This window comes from Mirounga leonina, unplaced genomic scaffold (assembly GCF_011800145.1).
Source record: "Mirounga leonina isolate KUSES-001 unplaced genomic scaffold, KU_Mleo_1.0 Mir_129, whole genome shotgun sequence".
Classification (NCBI taxonomy): Eukaryota; Metazoa; Chordata; class Mammalia; order Carnivora; family Phocidae; genus Mirounga; species Mirounga leonina.
This window is the reverse complement of record NW_023270323.1, coordinates 26,794,852-26,814,032: the sequence shown is the minus strand read 5'-3', so window position 1 is coordinate 26,814,032 and position 19,181 is coordinate 26,794,852. Positions and strand designations below refer to the sequence as shown.

At 36.9% G+C, this 19,181-nt stretch overlaps 1 protein-coding gene across 1 annotated transcript in view; it reads right to left on the bottom strand.

The window, feature by feature from the left end:
• The window catches only part of LOC118010871 (transmembrane protease serine 11C-like), a 61,836-nt gene that overhangs the window by 20,258 nt on the left and 22,397 nt on the right, over window positions 1–19,181 (bottom strand). Inside the window, exons 4-5 of the mRNA XM_035005582.1 lie at window positions 15,095–15,162; window positions 11,297–11,460 (exon numbers count right to left, since the gene is read on the bottom strand). Coding sequence (XP_034861473.1) covers window positions 11,297–11,460; window positions 15,095–15,162 — 232 coding nt within the window. The remainder of the gene's footprint in view (window positions 1–11,296; window positions 11,461–15,094; window positions 15,163–19,181) is intronic.

The following is a 19,181-nucleotide window of genomic DNA, read 5'->3' as shown; positions in this document are numbered from 1 at the left end:
GAATGTTATATATTCATATAAATAGAATAATACAATATATAATTTTCTGGATTGGCTTCTTTCACTCAGTGTAATTTTCTAGAGATTCATCCAAGTTGTTTATCACTGAGTAGTATTCCGTGGTATGATGTACCCAAATATGTTTAACCCTTAGCTTCTTGAAGGATATCTGGATTGTTTTAAGTTTTTGGCTATTAGGAATAAGCTGCTATAAACATCATGTATAAATTTTTGCGTGAACACAATCATCATTTGTCTGGGATAATACCTAGGAATGTAATTAATGGGTTGTGTGGCTGTTGCATGTTTAATTAAAAAAACACCAAACTGTTTTCCAGAATGGATGTACCATTTTACATTCCCATAAGCATAGTATGGATGATGCAGTTTCTCCATGTCTTTGCCAGCATTTGGTTCTGTCATTATTTAAAAAATTTTCTGCCATTCTCATAAATGTGTAGCAATATCTCATTGTAGTTTTAAGTTGCATTTATCTAATTGCTAATGATATTGAATTCTATATATATGCTTATTTGCCGTCTGTATATTCTTTTTGGTTAGATGTCTCTTCCCGTGTTTTGCCTGTTTTCTAAACTGATTGTTTTTTCACTGAGTTTTGAGAATTCTCCATATATTCTAGATACCAGCCCTTTGATAAGGGGTATTTTTTTCCAGTCTGTAGTCTTTCCATCCTCTTTACCAGGTATTTTGCGGAGCAAAAATTTTAATTTTGATGAATTTTAAATTGTCAATTTTCCTCTTACGAGTCATGGTTTTGTTGTCAAATGAAAGTGTTCTACCTAGCCCTTGCAAAAGATTTTCTCCTACATTCTTTTTTTTCTAAAAAAGATAATCCTGGGTGCCTGGGATTAAAAAAGATAATCCTGGGTCCATTAAAAATCTGCCTTCGGCTCAGGTCATGATCCCAGAGTCCTGGGATCAAGCCCCACATGGGGCTCTCTGCTCAGTGGGGAGCCTGCTTCTCCCTCTCCCTCTGCCTGCCACTCCCCCTGCTTGTGCACTTTCTCTCTCTGTCAAATAAATAAAAATCTTTAAAAAAAAGATAATCCTGTATATCAATTTGGGGATAATTGAGAGTCTTTTAATCCATAAAGATGACTTTTCTCTCCATTTATTTACATCTTCTTTGATTTCTTTCATCAGTGCTGTATAGTTTTTAGCATATAAGTCCTGTATGTATTTAACTAGGGCTCAGGAAGGGTGGAAGTAGAGGATCCCTACTCAGGCCTTGCTGGCATGATTTGGGGTAAGGCCATTGTTCTTCCTTTGGTGTTTTGGCTGTAGTAGGGCAGTTATTGTCTAAAAGCATTCTATCTGGTTATACTGATGCTTTCCTAGTCTTCTGACTGAAGAAAGCAAGCTTTTTGTCCCCCTTTTCTTCCTGTATTCTTGGGAGTTTTGGGGTCGATGGCTTCTTCAGGTCCCATTTGAGAATATATGAAGCAAACTGGTGGGAACTCACCACTATGTTGTTGGGCCCTGAAAGTCACTACCCAGTCTGGGCTCTTGTTATGTTTGTTTTCTATATAATATATAGGAATTTTAGCTGTATTTATTGGGGGGGGATAGGGAAAAGTACATCTACTCCATCTTTCTGGAAGGTAAAGTCATGAATTCTTTACTGCATAATTATAAAACTTTTTTCTCATATCTTTTCATCTATTTTTTTTTGTTTTATCATCTCAAATCTTGACTCCTCTTTTTTTCTTCTTAATAAATGAAAATATTCCCCAAAGCTCTATCTTTGACTCTCCCTCTTCTCACCTTCCTATATTTGCAATCTTATTCTTTTTTTAGGACTTCGTTATCATGTTATGGGAATGACCATCATATTTATGGTTTTAGACCCAAACTTTCTCCAGAGGACCAATCTTTTATTTCCAAATGTTTGATAAATAACTTTATTTGGAGATGTATATTCTATCTAATACTCAAAATGTAAGCTAATCATCTATATTCTACTACTCTCTATTGTCTATTTCTATATGAAGTTATCCTCCCACTAATTACTCAGCCTTAAAACTTGGATGTTGTATTCAATTCCTCTCACTCTTGTGCCTCACATCAGTTAAAGTCTGTCAATTTTTTTTTTAAGATTTTATTTATTTATTTGAGAGAGAGAGAGAGAGCAGAGCAAGAGAGAGTGTATGAGCAGGGAGGAAGGCAGAGGGAGAAGGAGAAACAGGCTCCCCGCTTAGCAGGGAGCCCGATGCAGGGCTTGACTCGATCCCAGGACCCTGGAATCATGACCTGAGCTGAGGGCAGATGTTTAACCTACTGAACCACCCAGGCGCCCCATTCTATCAATTCTGTGAATATAATCTCTCTGATATATGTCCACTATTTCTAATATTATTTTCACTATAATAGTCCAGGTTTTCAATTCTTCACCCTTGTACCATTTTAATTCTTTTCTAACCAATCTGTCTGCTTAAGACTCTCCCCTCTAGCTCATTTTATACAATATTATCAAATAAAATTTTAGAAAGAAAAGCTTTGACCTTGTGTTTTCATAATTTAATGGATCTTAATGGACCTTACCAAAGTGCAAACTCTTTAACTTAAAACTCATCACTCTTAATTTTGATTATGTTATAACTCACTCAACCTGGGCATAAGAAGTGCAATGGCCTCAAAATCTTAGGTTCTTGGGAAATGATAGAAGGCTAGGACAAACTTGAAGGGAAACAAGGGCATTAGTCTAGCTATATGTGCATTCCTCTTAGGAGTATGTGGGGCAAGTAGGCTGTCTGAAAGCCCATAGAAAATTTGAGATTATTTGGGTTTGATGGTGATTGGCAGTGTGCTCTGGCAGGTTATATTAGTCAGAGTTTTCCAGAGAAACAGAAGTATTTGTTCATTCATTCATTCATTTATGTATTATGAGGAATTGGCTCACAGGCAATCATGGAGGCTGAGAAGTCCCACGATCTGTCATCTGCAAGCTGGAGACCTAGAAAAGCCAGTGGTGTAATTCCAGCTCAAATCCAAAGGCCTGAGAAATAGACTGCCAGTGGTAAAAATTCCAGTACAAAGGCAGGAGAAAACCAAAGTTCTATTTCAAAATCAGGCAGAGAGAGAGAATTTACCCTTTCTGTATCTTTTTATCCTATTCAGGCCATTAATGGGTTGGATTATGCCACCCACACTGGGGAAGGCAGTCAGCTTCAAATGCTAATATCTTCTGGAAACATCCTCACAGATATACCCACAAATAATGTTTAACCAGATATCTTTGCATCCTGTGGCTCAGTCAAGTTGCCACATAAAATTAATCATCACACAGATCTATCCCAACCTCAGATGTGTGATGTTGGCTATCAGTCAGGACACAGACTGTCCTACTGTGTGGCAGATGTGTCTAATACATTGTTGTATTATTCAATAATGTGTATTTCAAACTCTAAGCTCAAGGTTGCATTTTAAAAATCCTTAAATATTATTTTAAGTAAATATCTAGCTTTATTGGAAGACATTTTGAAATGCCAACAGGAATAATGCTCCACATCTTTCAGGAGACTTAGAAACACTTTCTCTGGAATTAAGTCAAGAATCAGGAAATGAAGGTGTCTGAGGAGCCAAAAGTTATATAAAAAAATTTACTCACTAGAGATTATTTAAATAAGAAGGCCCCACAACTGTTAACCAAAATAAAGAGTCATATTGATAACAATGTTAATTGTAGGAGACCTCAATACTCCACTCTCAGCAAGGGACAGATCATCTAAGCAGAAAATCAACAAGGAAACAAGAGCTTTGAATGATACATTGGACCAGATGGACCTCATAGATATTTACAGAACATTCCACCCTAAAACAACACAATACTCATTCTTCTCGAGCGCACATGGAACTTTCTCCAGAATAGACCACAAAGTGGGTCACAAATCAGGTCTCAACCAATACCAAAAGATTGAGATTATTCCCTGCATATTCTCAGACCACAATGCTTTAAAACTGGAACTCAATCACAAGAAAAAATTTGGCAGAAATTCAAACACTTGGAAGCTAAAGACCACTCTGCTCAAGAATGTTTGGGTCAACCAAGAAATCAAAGAAGAACTTAGACAGTTCATGGAAATCAATGAGAATGAAAACACATCAGTCCAAAACCTATGGGATACTGCAAAGGCGGTCCTAAGGGGGAAATACATAACCATCCAAGCCTCACTTAAATAAGAAGGCCCCAAACACCCTCATTCAAAGGCTATTTACTTTTCTAATTTGTATGTATAAATTACTATGAAATATTTGAAATAAATTTGGAGAAGTTAGAAGAAAGAACACAGAGAAAACAGAAGTGAGAGCAAGAACTCTGCCTGACATCAAAGTACAAGAAAGAAATAAAATATACGGGCGCCTGGGTGGCTCAGTTGGTTAAGCGACTGCCTTCGGCTCAGGTCATGATCCTGGAGTCCTCGGATCGAGTCCCGCATCGGGCTCCCTGCTCGGCAGGGAGCCTGCTTCTCCCTCTGACCCTCCCGCCTCTCGTGTGCTCTCTGTCTCTCTCATTCTCTCTGTCTCAAATAAATAAATAAAATCTTAAAAAAAAAAAAAGAAAGAAAGAAAATATAAAGAACAAATATGAGAGCTGAAAACCTTAAATATTGGGATCATTTATTGAAGGCATCAATAACCTTACATTTCCCTAAATGCCCCGAGGGAACACAATACTCACTATATATTAATGAGTGTCCATAATAATGTCAGAAAAGTAGGTGTTAAGTTTGAGATAGATTTTTGAAAAAAATAATTTTAAAGATACTTTCTATATTTTATTAAAAAAATAAAATATAAACTCTTTGGAAAATTTGCCTATTTAGAAGACTTACTTCCAAGGAATTTTGAATGGTCAAGGTCTTACACTAAGAATATTTTATGAAAACTTTTGCTGATAAAACAGGTTTAGAGAGCTTAAGATTGGTTCTTAGTTAAGAAAGGACACTCTGGGCAATACAATACTTTTAAAAAAATGTCCTCTAGGATTAAAGAATCATTAACAAATGATTGGTTAGTTCAGTTCCTTAAAGTATGGTAGAAATGAAGCCATGCATTATCTCAGGATCAAGCCACATGAAAGAAATGTGTTCTACTAACATCATCATCTGTGTCTGCCTTGGCCAGTTGCTCCCAAATGAGTGGTAGGCCAGAGCTTCATTCTTCCTCTTGTAAAATCCTTAATAATGGGTCAGGACTGTCATCCTTGTATATAAAGTTCTATGTTATTATTCTTTCTGCTACTTCCACATAATTTGAGTTTTTACTTTAACCACATATAATTTAGCATAAGTATTTAAAATATTTCTCACACCTATTCAATAGATAGTTAAGTGTACCAGTATGTACAAGGCATCTTTGTGTAGGAAATGATTATTATTTTTAAATATGCTCATTAAAGTTATGAGCATTCAACTTTATAAGGCGTTTCATTTAAAACCCTTACTTAGCTTATGAGGCATTTCTTCACTTTTACAAGGAATGACTTGAATTTTTCCTTTCAGAACTTTTAGGAGAGCCACCATGTGGTCATCCTTGCAGTCATGTAGTTGGTACATCTAGTGTAGTGTGACATTTTTTTCTTAGCTCTTGGTGTGATAGTTTATGGCAGTGAGTGTCAAGGTCATGGAAGTAATCATATTATAAAATAAGTAATAAAGGAAAATTGTGTTAAGCAATTTTAACTATTGAGGTTATCATTTCTATTTTTTTTTTAGATTTATTTATTTGAGAGAGAGAGAGAGAAAGAGAGCATGAGCAGGGAGTGGGGAGGCAGTGGGGGAGAGGCAGAGGGAGAAGCAGACTCCTGCTGAGTGGGGAGCCCAACGCGAGGCTCCATCCCAGGACTCGATGACCTGAGCTGAAGGCAGATGCTTAATGACTGAGCCACTCAGGCACCCCTCTCATCTCTATTTTAAAGGAATGTGATATTGTTTAGCATAGAGAACATAAATTCAGGGATTTGGAAATGCATAAAAATTTTTCCCATTGAAGTCAATGGTATTAGGTTAAGGAATTTGCCTTATGGGAGAGTTTAGAATTGATGGAAAAAACATGGCTCTCTAACTAAAGAATGCACTCCATGAATACTGATTGTTAGTACCTTGAAGGTAGTAGAATGTCATTTTTCATGGAATTCAGGAGTGACTGGAAAATTAAATTAAACATTGTGTTCAAAGGCTTTAATAATTGAAGCATTCTTTCCATCCTAAATCTAGGAGTGGTAAAATCTACTAGTAGCATGTTTACACCACACTTGCTATCAGCCTTCCTTATTGGGATTCTAGAAGAGAATTAAGCTCTAATGCCCAAGGGGGCTTTCATTTTTACAAAATTAATGAACTTCCCCCTTTTATTACTGAAATATAATTAACATGCATTGTTGTATGAGCTTTACTTTAGAATATGACTTAACAATTCTATACATTACTCAGTGTCCATCAAGAGAAGTGTACTCTTAATCCCCTTTATTTATCTGAAGTTCTCTTTTATGAATCTGGAATCATATTATGTATCATCCTTAAAAGAACTGAAAACAGTCACTCACATCATTTTTGTTAGGGCTTAATTCTTTTGTGGAACCTCAGTTGAGAAAGGCTGTATATATTCTCTCTTACTTGGTTTTCAGTTGCAGCTTTGGTATTATGGAATTCACTAATGCAAACAACAATCATTTACTGCTATATGCCAGGCCCTGTGGTAGGCTTGAAGACTTAATGGTGAACAAACAAGGACATGGCCCCTGCTCTCATGGAGATTTTGATGTTTAATTTGATGGAAGAGATGGTCAGTAATCAAATAATTACTGTAGTGAGTACATAATTAAAGCCTGGAAAGTGATGTGAAGGAAAGGAACTGGCTTCTCTGAGAGCTTTGTCAAAGGAATCTGACCTCTCCTGGGATTGTTGGCCAAAAGTGATGACAAGAGTTTAGAGGCCAGTGGACTAAGAAGCCTGGGGTTTGGGGCAAGTTGTTGACAAAATCAGTTTTCCGCTGTTCTCAGTAACTTGCAATCACTGTTTGATTTTACCAGCTGGATTTTAGGTCCAATCCACATCACACTGTTTATACTAGATGAGCTTAAAATATTGTGTAATAGTGATACTGATTGTGCCTTTCATATGCACTAAATCAGTGTAAGCGTAAATGTATACACTTGTATATGTGTTTATTTATTTTATAGGCTTTTTGTCGAGAGGGACAATATTCTTTTTCTCTTTGACTTCCCCATAGTGACTGGCAAAGTGTTTGTACAAGTACTTCAAAATTGTTTATTAAAGTTAATATTTCATAATATTTGATTTCAACTCCTCTCAGCAATTCTTTAAGTTAGATATGGGTTTACATACTTTCTTCATTGATGTTAAAACTAAGAACAGAGTTTAAAAGATTTTGATTTGTAATGATAGACTTCAGATTTAGAAAAAGAAGCCAGATTTTTTTTCTCAATGGAATCTTTAAACCTGCATCTTAAGTAGATTTTTAGTGCAGCTCTCAGTCCTAAATTGATTCATGAAATAGTGTAGAGAATGCACAGTGCACTTAGAATCAGAAGATATGTGTTAAAGTCTCAGGTTTGCCCATTATTTATTTTATGACTTAGAGTGAATTTTATTTCATTGACTCTTCTTTACCTATAGATGAGGCAGCCAGACTGAATATCTCTAAGGTCTTTTTCAACTTTAAGGTCCTCCCAATGTCTACTGTACAATAAATAATGAACTTTCATGAATTTAATTTGGACCAGAAATCAGTAACCCATTTTCACTCTTCCTGATTTTGCCACTGATCTGGAATAAATAACTTAATATGCATGTCAGTTATAGAGAATACAAATTCTAAATGGAAATCCTGTGAGATTTTGCCTTTTAGTCATGATGATACATGGCGAATTATTAAAAAAACATCAGCCAATACCCTCTTTAGATACTCATTCCTATATCATTTGGTATGTGCATAGGAAAAGAAAATGAATTTAATATTAGCATAAACAAAAAAATGGTAAGATAGAATTTTATTCAAATTTCCTTGCCATAGTCAGCATTTAGTCAGTATCTGTTTGGTAAGTGAATAAATTAAGCCAATAGTAATTTAGTATTATAACTAAGAATTATATAAAGCTGTTTTCCTGGGGTAGGTATAATTATTAAGTGCTGAAATATTAATGGACACTTGAGTTGATTAACTTTTTATTTCTACAAAAGCAATAATTTTATCCCTTGGTTCAACGGCCACTGATTTACTTCATTCTTGGGGCTGGTAAAATCTCTTTACATGGGGCGGCCCTGCTATGAATCTATATATCAAAGGCACATAGGTATGTTCCCTAAGATTCAATTGGTGTGCAGTGAATATTCAAGAATACAGTTACCAGAAGAATAACCATGATCTCCTGGAAAATATTCTTGCAAAGTGTATATATAGAAAAAAATCTATCTTGGTTACTATTTTTTGAGTACTCGCTCTATGTCAGGCATTGCACTAAGAGCTTTAGATGTGTGTGTTCATTTTTTTTTTTCAGAAAAAAAAACTACTATGAAGTATATGAACCATGATCTTTATAAAGATGAAGAAGCTAAGGCTCTGTCAGATAAAGTGATTTGTCTTTGGTGGGGGTTTAGGGGTGGGGACATCGAGTTGCCCCTACTGCACTGTTGCTTTGAGGGAGGTGGTCATTCTCCCTTAGGAACACCTGCAGTTTCTGACCCCTCATCCATAGTGAAGCCTGAGTTTGGGGGGGAAGGGATAGGCAGGCCTATTAATAAAAAGAATAGCATATACATATATATAAAGTTGACTTGCAAATATAGAATCCATAGGACATACCTTTTGAGTGTTTTTTTTTTCTCATGATAAAAACCAATTAATGATACTTACTTTACACCAGTCCTGTTTTTTAAAGTGCATGAGGTCTTTGAAATACAACAACCATATGCAATATTTTTTATTATCATCATCCCCATAATGAGATGTTTAGACTGAGGTGCAGAAATGTTAGGCAATGTTTCCAAGGTCACACAGCAGAGGTATAGAGGACCTGGGATTCAAATCTCAGCAGGTCCCACGATTTTAACCACGATTCTATATCTTCTCTTTCTAGGCATAATAATATAGAAACACTAGTTCTGTATTCAGCTGGTTGTTGTAACTAGTTGCACTGGCCAGTGATGTCTAAGCTGCAGCTGTAGGAACTAGTGACATTTTCCTCTTTGTTAAGCAGCTTGTATAAAAATGAAATTGAACAACGCTGACATACTTAGGAGCACGCTCTAAGCAACTGAACTAACTAGGAAGCATAAGGCCAGGCTATCAATAAGATAGCAGCAACCTTGTGACAGCAACCTTGATTATCTAAATAAGCTTTTCATAAATCCCTAAACCAGAGACCCATTTATGTGGTGACCAATGAAGATTCATAATCGCTTTCAGTAAGAGCTGTCTTGAATGTGAGTTTTGTTAACTCATTTCATTGTGGTTTTGCAGAACTGGTCCAGTTGGTTGCTGGGTTTGGTTCTGCACCTATAAACCCCCAGTTTCACAAGGCATCTAACTTCTGAAGAGGGATGAAGTAGGAGGGAGAGGGGGTTTCTAAGCAACAAGTAGAGGCTAAGACAGTACCAAAGCACCATCTGTTCTTAAGTATACTATGCTTAATAGTCACTGTTCTTCATAAAATTGTAGGGTGGCATTGTATTAAATAGAATTACTGAAAAAAAAAAGTATATCTGGAAAAGACCCTCAGAAAGTCAGTTTTCCTGGGATCCTACATAATGTTCTTAAAGGTTGGAGGAATGCTGGAAATGTAATGCTGTTTCTTTACATTTAAGCTCACATTTTTAGCAGATGAATTTTCAAAAATATATCTTTGGTGGCAAATTCTCTATAAATTGCAGATCTGCTTTATTTCTCTGTGTTCTTTTGAGGTCACCACACATAGGATAAGCTGTATGAGAAGGAAGGTTCTAAGAGAAAGCATCTAGGGGCCCCTGGGTGGCTCAGTCATTAAGCGTCTGACTTCGGCTCAGGTCATGATCCCAGGGTCCTGGGATCGAACCCCACTTCGGGCTCCCTGCTCTGTGGGAAGCCTGCTTCTCCCTCCCCCACTCCCCCTACTTGTGTTCCCTCTCTCACTGTCTCTCTGTGTCAAATAAATAAATAAAATATTTTTTTAAAAAAGAAAGCACTAATAACCTGGGGAGAGTCACATTTCAACAATATGATGGTTTCTTATCCAGGAGAAGCATGTTTAGGTTTTGCTTTTTGATCTTTTTGATGTTCTATGCAAATGAACCCTTGGCCTTGATTTATTTTTTTCCACACACATTTCATCCTTTTAGTCCTTCCTGCAGGGGCAGGGATACTTTTCTGCCCTTGATCAGATTTGTGGTAGCAGAGAATTGATAGCCGAGCTTAGCTGTGCCAAGCGTTCACTGTACTTTTATCAAGACCAGTGAGACACATTATCCTGGGAATGAAGGGACATTTGTCTCTACCTTTTAGAAGCTGTCTTTCACAATATTGTTAGGTGACCAAGAATAAGAATTAGATTGTATAATTGTACACCTGAAATTAATATAACACTGTATGCTAACTACACTGAATTAAAAAAAATTACAAAGAATTATATTGTACAGAAGAGTGAGAGAGACGAAGTCCATTAAAGGCCTATCAGGAAGTTGACTTGATGCTAAAGAGATTCAAACTCATTTCTGGGATGTAGGAGTCTAGATTCTTGAGATATCCAAAAGAACTGAGGGAGAAAACATAAGCCATTAAGAGTTTATGGCTGCCTTATGGGGCACCTGGGTGGCTCAGTTGGTTAAGCGTCTGCCTTTGGCTTGGGTCATGATCCCGGGGTCCTCGGGTCGGGCTCCCTGCTCAGTGGGGAGTCTGCTTCTCCCTCTGCCTTTCCAACCCACCCCACCCCCTGCTTGCGCACACTCTCTCTCTTGCTCATTCTCTCTCTCAAATAAATAAATAAAATCTTAAAAAAAAAAGTTTATGGCTGCCTTATTTTGCAGATAAATATTATTTGGGGCTCTGACTACTTTTTTTAAAACTCTATCATCAAGTAAGGTTTAATTCCAGGAATACAAGAATGATATTATATCAAGAAATTGATTAACATGGACCCTGATTATTTTAACAGTGGTTAAAAAGCAATAACCATTGTATAGGAAATTATATTTAAGGAGAGAAGTGTTTTCATTTTTATAAAAAACATGACATTAAAATTAAAGGGTGAAAGTCACTCTATACGATACATAAAAAGGCTTACCTGAAAATTTAAATGAAGAAGAATCTATACATAAAGACCCAGTTTTGCCCTGTAGCTTCTGATATAAAGTGGTTTCAATCCTATCCCGAAATTTTGCTGCAGTATTTTTGAAACAGGATTTAAACTTCAGCACAGCTTGTATTATCACTTTCCCTTGGGCTCGGCTGCAGAACGGAAACAGGCAAATAAATCATGTTTTTATTACTGGAACCTTGATCATTCTTAGTGGAGTCATTGTATAATTTTATTAAGCAGAGCTCCCTGCAGCTATCCCACTCTCCAGAGAGTGGAAATGGTACTTTATGGACATGGTGAACAGCAAAGAGAGCGTGATTTAGACTCAGGGGAACTGTGTTTGTATTCTAGATTCACCATCTGCCAACCCCTTGACCACAGCAAACCATTGGCATGCTCTGTACTTAAGCAAATTTCTGCATCTCTGTAATGGGGATAATATTATTTACCGGGTTATTGTACACACCATCTAAATTAACGTCTGTGGAGGTATTTTATAAATCTCAGTGATGTGCAAAAAAATATTTATTAATATAAATATATCTATGTATAATAAATCCACGATGGACTTTCAGAATGCAGGGCTAATAGCAAATAGTAAAATGAAACATAACAGGTGAGATGAGAGCATCATTTATTATCTTGGGTTTTTGTTTTTTGTTTTGGTGGAGGCACCATTCGCGAGAGTGGGCAAGTTCTCTCTCATCTGTTGGAAATCGTGACGGAGAAAACACCTTACACTGGATTTATTTTGTTTGTAATTCTCACTTGAAGATGCAAGTGTATAAACCAGAAATTTTTAAAGGGAGTAACTTCTACTGACTCGATGGGATGTCTCTATACTAGGTTTCTGTGCCTCCTCCCCTCTTCCCAGGCATTTCTCTGCATTTATGCATTTGAAAATCCACACAACCTCAGAGTATGTGACTCAAGAGAGATCTTGAAAACATCCACTTGCAAACCTTCACAATACCCATGAACAAACACAGAAACCATGGCTGAGATCCAAGATTTTCTGACTAATTGTAAAGCTTTATTATTTCAATAATATTTTTCCAGGATAATTCTAAATAATGGATTAGCTAAGTTCCATATCACCCCTTATTACTTTGTTTTAGGATATACATACACCAGATGCTCTTCCTTTGAACACTATACATGTATTCTTTTTATTTCCTCTGTACAGTAGTAAGAATTTAGTAGTTACATGTCAACTTATTAAGTATTCTCACCTCTTCTGCTTTTGTGCAGGTGTAATGCTAATTTTTTCTTGTCTGATTTGTAGAGACAAACCCTTTACTTCTCATGGAATGAATAGACGAGGACATGTTATATTGCTCTGTTTATTTTAAAGATTTTGTCAAACCATGCATGTCACTCTGAACTTTTCTCCTGGGTTGAAAAACGATCTAAAACTAAACTAAATACACACATATGGATTCTTAATGTGACATCATCAAAGTCATGACCCTCTTTTCTGCTGGAAACATGAACTACAGGTTATTTTAATGTTACCTTCTCTTGACTCATAAAATAATCTTTAGTTTTATATGACAAATGCCTGTAATTCTTTGCCATACACAGTTTTCCTTTCATTCCTGAAGTTTCAGTTCATTCATTCATTCACTTAACAGATGTGTATTAGCCCAGGCAATATATCAGACAGAGTTCTCAGTCAGAGCTTCATTAGCTATCAGCATATAAGACCACAAGGTGCCTGCATTCATGCTAGTAGGAGAAACAAGAAAATGAAGAAATAAAATAATCTTCAAGGTGTGTTCTATGAAGAAGACAAAAATGACTTGAAGGTTAGAGGTGGGAACATTATAGACAGCTGCAGGGACAGCTTCTTTGAAGTGAGGTCCTAATGACAAGAAGGAGTGAGTCATAAGAACTGGGGGGAGCAATGTCCCAGAAAGAAGGAACATCAAGTACAAAGGCCCTGGCCAAGACAGACTTAATACTCCCCTCAATTTTATTAAATGTTTTTTTCCTGACTCTAGATCCCATATCCCTTTCCTTATAGAGCATTTACTTTAGAAAAGTTGTGAATTCTTTTTCTGCCTCTTTGAACTGTATGCAAATCTTTTAAAAGCCTCTTGTAGTTTAAGAACCTCAGAAATGTCTTTCTTGAGGACCTGAAATCCATCTCTTTGAAATGTAACCCTCAAAGGAGATAGAGTCTGGGTGTCTCAGTCGGTTAAGTGACTGAGTCTTGATTTTGGCTCAGGTCATGATCTTAGGGTCCTGGGATCAAGCCTCATATGGGGCTCTGCGCTCAGCACAGGGTCTGCGTGTCCCCCTCCCTTTGCTCCTCCCTCTACTCCTCGCCCCTGCTCATGCCCCTCTCTAATAAATAAATAAAATCTTTAAAAAATAAAAACCCTATGGTCAGAGAGAGGCAGGGTACCCGGATCAGGTAGGGTCATATGGACTCTCTAAGGAGTTTGGCATTTGTGAGAGACTGTCAGAGGATATTAAGTAGGGGGAGGCTGTGCTCTTCCAATTCACTTTGATTGCTGTGTGCAGAATAGTCATGGAGCAAGAGTGAAGGCTGAAGTTGATGCAGTCATCTAGATATAACTGCTTGGGTTTAAACTACAGCTTTGTAATTCATTAAATGTGTGACCTTGGCAAGTCACTTTGCTTCAGTATCTTCATCTGTAAAATAAGAAACTAACATATACATACCATACAGGGTGGTTATCAGGTTAAATGAGTCAAGATAAATAAAGTTTTAGGGGGCTACTGGTTAAGAGCATGGATTATTTAAACCAGGAAAATCAAACAGCAAAAGTTCTAGTTTTAGGGAGAAATAGATTCCAGAACATATTAACTTTTCTATTTGTGCTTGTGGTTACTATTTTTTTCGTATCTGTTTCAGGTTATCTGTGCCTCACCAGTGTTTGGATAAGTATCTTTGCAGCTAGACAATAGCTGTAGAATGGGATTCCTAGAGGAGTCAGGAAGGCAAAGGAGAAGAGTGCAGATGGCTGGGTGCAAATATATATGCACGCATCATGTGAGCATTAGCAACTGCCACTGTGTGGCCTCGGTTTCAGTGCACTGTTGCCACGTGGGGATGTGGGCCCTGTATTGCCAGATCTTTTTATTTTTCAACACATTCTGAGAATTATGTGTTTTATATGACATTTCCCAACTTTTATTTTTTAATTTTTTTTAGATTTTATTTATTTGAGAAAGAGAGCACAGAAAGAGAGAGAGCATGAGCAGGGGGACCATGGGCAGAGGGAGATGGAGAAGCAGGCTCCCCACTGAGCAGGGACCCCCCCATGTGGGGCTCAATCCCAGGACCCTGAGATCATGACCTGAGCCAAAGGCAGATGCTTAGCCGACTGAACCACTGAGGCACAGCCCCAGCTTTTACATTTAATTCACAACTCTTAGCTAGATTTGGCTAGATAGCCAAATTAGTTTGCCCATACTGGGCCAGATATTCTGTCCTCTCTTATCTTACCCATTCTTTTCTTATACTGAAATCATCTCCTGACTTTAGATTTGTTTTTTGACTTGTGCCTTCAAATAAAAAACAAACCCATGCAACCTTTACCTGAAACTCATAATCAGTCAGAATTCTTGGTTCCAGTTAAATAATTTTCCAAAAAGATCTTGAATACCTTTTTTCACATTTAAAAATGCTAGTGGTTTTGAAGCCTCAAGGTAAGATTTATTTCAGTCTTTCAATTTATACCAACTGAAGATGAGGCATGAGGGTGAAGGACAGAATTTTCTGCTCTATGCCTCTTGGGCTATTTTACATACCTTACTTGGACAACGTGTGATTTGACATACTGTCTTCTCAGTTTGGATCCATGAAATGTTTCATTTATCTGTTAAAAAGTAAAATGAATAGTGACTGCTTTATTTTTAAAAAACTTAATTTTTCATTGTGGAGAACTCCAAACATACACAATAACAAATGAAAGTGTATAATCAACCCCATGTACCCATCATTCAGCTTCACCAGTTATCATTAAATAGCTAAACTGGTTTTATTTTACTACTACCTGCATCCCAGGAATTAAATAAATCCTTAATATCATTGAGTACATAGAGGTTTGAGAAGAGAAAAAGAAAGAGATAGAGGGAAAAAATAATAAACAGTGAGAGAAAATGGTTCTGAATTAAAGATCATCATTCACATATCCCAACTAAGAAAAAGCATGACAAAGAATGGGAGAAGATATTTGCAAATGACATATCAGATAAAGGGCTAGTATCCAAAATCTATAAAGAACTTATCAAACTCAACACCCAAAGAACAAAGGATCCAATCAAGAAATGGGCAGAAGACATGAACAGACATTTTTCCAAAGAAGACATCCAAATGGCCAACAGACACATGAAAAAGTGTTCAACATCGCTTGGCATCAGGAAATCAAAATCAAAATCTCAATGAGATACCACCCCATACCAGTCAGAATGGCTAAAATTAACAAGTCAGGAAACGACAGATGTTGGTGGGGATGCAGAGAAAGGAGAACCCTCCTACACTGTTGGTGGGAATGCAAGCTGGTGCAGCCACTCTGGAAAAGAGTGTGGAGGTTCCTCAAAAAGTTGAAAATAGAGCTACCATACAACCCAGCAATTGCCTACTGGGTATTTACCCCAAAGATACAAATGTAGGGATCTGAAGGGGTACGTGCACCCCAATGTTTATAGCAGCAATGTCCACAATAGCCAAACTATGGAAAGAGCTAAGATGTCCATCGACAGATGAATGGATAAAGAAGATGTGGTATATATATATACAATGGAATATTATGCAGCCATCAAAAGGAATGAGATCTTGCCATTTGCAATGATGTGGATGGAACTAGAGGGTGTCATGCTAAGCGAAATAAGTCAATCAGAGAAAGACATGTATCATATGACCTCACTGATATGAGGAATTCTTAATCTCAGGAAACAAACTGAGGGTTGCTGGAGTGGGGGGTGGGGTGGGAGGGATGGGGTGACTGGGTGATAGACACTGGAGAGGGTATGTGCTCTGGTAAGTGCTGTGAATTGTGCAAGACTGTTGAATCTCAGATCTGTACCTCTGAAACAAATAATGCAATATATGTTAAGGAAAAAAAAAAAGAAGATAGCAGGAGGGGAAGAATGAAGGGGGGGAATCAGAGGGGTAGACGAACCATGAGAGACGATGGACTCTGAAAAACAAACTGAGGGTTCTAGAGGGGAGGGGGGTGGGAAGATGGGTTAGCCTAGTGATGGGTATTGAGGAGGGCACGTTCTGCATGGAGCACTGGGTGTTATGCACAAACAATGAATCATGGAACACTACATCTAAAACTAATGATGTAATGTATGGTGATTAACATAACAATAAAAAATTTAAAAAAATCAGAAATGAGATCTCAATAGAAGGAAAGATGAAGAGAGGGAATAGTGATGAGCAGTGAAACCTGAGGAGGGTGTGTGTTCAGTGCAATGAGTGTATAATTTCAATGCTTGCAGTGGAAGCAATGTACTTTAGAAAACATTCTAATAATAGTTTAGAGCATCAGATACTATGTCAGCAAAACCTAATCACCAGAAATAGGGCCAGGGGAAATAGAAGTGTTAAAAAGCTTTTTCAAGAGTAAAGAATAGGAAGGGAGGAGAGGACAAAAGTGAAAATAGTTAAAAGCCTAAGGTTGGGCTTAGGTAAGAGAAATAACATTTGATGGGGCTAATAATTTCTGTAATACTAGTGGAAAAATATATGCATCCAAATTTGAGTCCAGGGAAAATAATTTAACTATTAACTAAATATATTGAAATTTCCAAGAAGAAAAAAATACAATGAAAAACAATTTAAAACCAGTCACAAGGAAAAGAAAGCAAAAAAGTAAAATAGATAATTTACTTAAAGGAAACTGGAGAAATAAAATCAAGTATACTACTTGTTACAATTAATGGGAATAGGGAAAATTTTGTCATTGATCTATCAGGTTGCTTTCAAAATCAAAACCTCGTTATCTATTATTTAAAACATCCATACTTGTAAATAAAGGGATGAAAGACTGTTGGAGATGAAGCTATGGGAAGGAAATACTATCCCATTAATGTGGAACCCAATAATGGAATCGAAAAATATATCCTAGAATATATGGACCTTTAGGATATAACAAGGATGGCATTTTAATCATTGGAATAGGCTGGATTATTTAATAAGTAGTATTAGCTCAACTGGCAGATTATCTATACCAGAAAGAAAGTAAGTCTGGGCTCCTACCTTAAACTAAACCTACTTCCATATGGATAAAGACTTAAAAGTGGGGGACAAAAATTCCTAGGAAACCAAATATACTTCTTAGTGTATTGATGGCAACATTTCTGTCATTGTATGACACATTGGGTTGTTTCCATTTTCCTTCCATCATTTCAGTGAGATTTGAGGAGAGAATGAGGAATCAGCAATCTTGCCTTGGAAGTCAGGCTGGACCACTTTAAAAGGATAATTATTAAAATGTACTGAATGATTAGATAATGGAAATTGTGGAAATTGACTGTAAGATACAATGATTACTGTTGAATCACAGACCTGTACCTCTGAAACAAATAATACATTATATGTTAAAAAAAAAGAAGAAGAAGAAGAAGATAGCAGGAAGGGAAAAATGAAGGGGGGGAAATCGGAAGGGGAGAAAAACCATGACAGCCTATGGACTCTGAGAAACAAACTGAGGGTTCTAGAGGGGAGGGGGTAGGGGGATGGGTTAGCCTGGTGATGGGTATTAAAGAGGGCACGTTCTGCATGGAGCACTGGGTGTTATATGCAAACAATGAATCATGGAACACTACATCAAAAACTAATGCTGTAATGTATGGTGATTAACATAACATAATAAAAAAAAAAGACATAATGACTAGGTGAGTGGGAGAATGGTAATATAATGAATGGAAACTGGGGAGACTAGACTGAGGACCACAAATGACTGCTAAATTCTTTTTAAAATAGGCTTCAGTGTGAACTCAGACACCAGATATGGCACTGTCTCCAAATCAAAATATAACAACTTGCAGTGCTTTTAGTTTTCGTGCTTCTTTCCAAAGACTAGCTATTTGTAGTTTGTTCAAACGTTCTTAATTCTTCATCCCTCTTTTTATTATCTTCATCTTCCCAAACCTCACAACAGCTCAAAAGATCACCCACACCTTAAATAATCCCAAAGCCTGCCATCCTTACAATGAATAGTAACTTTAGGCTGCGGGTGTTCCAAGGAGCTGTAAGGTGAAGTTATGGAAATTGTTCCAGTAACACTTATGCAATTCCTATTTTCAAGAAGCTCAGTCTCTATAGGAAAAAAGTTGTCAGATATTTGACCCAAAATCAAATGGGAAATTTCAGAAACCCACATAGGATTCAGAACTAATTATTTTCCCAGAAATAAGGAAAGACAAGATTGGAAATTCAAATGGAAATCAAAAGACACACATAATACAAACTTCAAATCTTTCTCTTTCATACCAGGTAAGCTTAATTTTTTTTTACTTTTCTCACATTCTTCACTTGACACTCCCTCTCCCTTCTTTCTCTTTGAACAAAAATGTACAAAATTCTTGCCAAGTCACCAGTTAGACAAGCAGGTGGAAAGAGGTTCTGGACTGTGTAGATGGGAAGATCTTGAGAATGATGAACCGGAGGATGAGCTTATTAAGCACAAAATCATGATCATTTATGATGTTTAAATCACCTTTATGGGTGAGAAATTGGTCATCACAATACTTATCAAATACAGGAGGCTCAAAAGTACAAATCAATACATGTTTTTAATAAATAGAGGAACTTGATCAAAGCCTAAGTGTATGGTTATATACAAGGAATTGTCTATGAAAAATTTCAGACTAGATTAGATTTTCT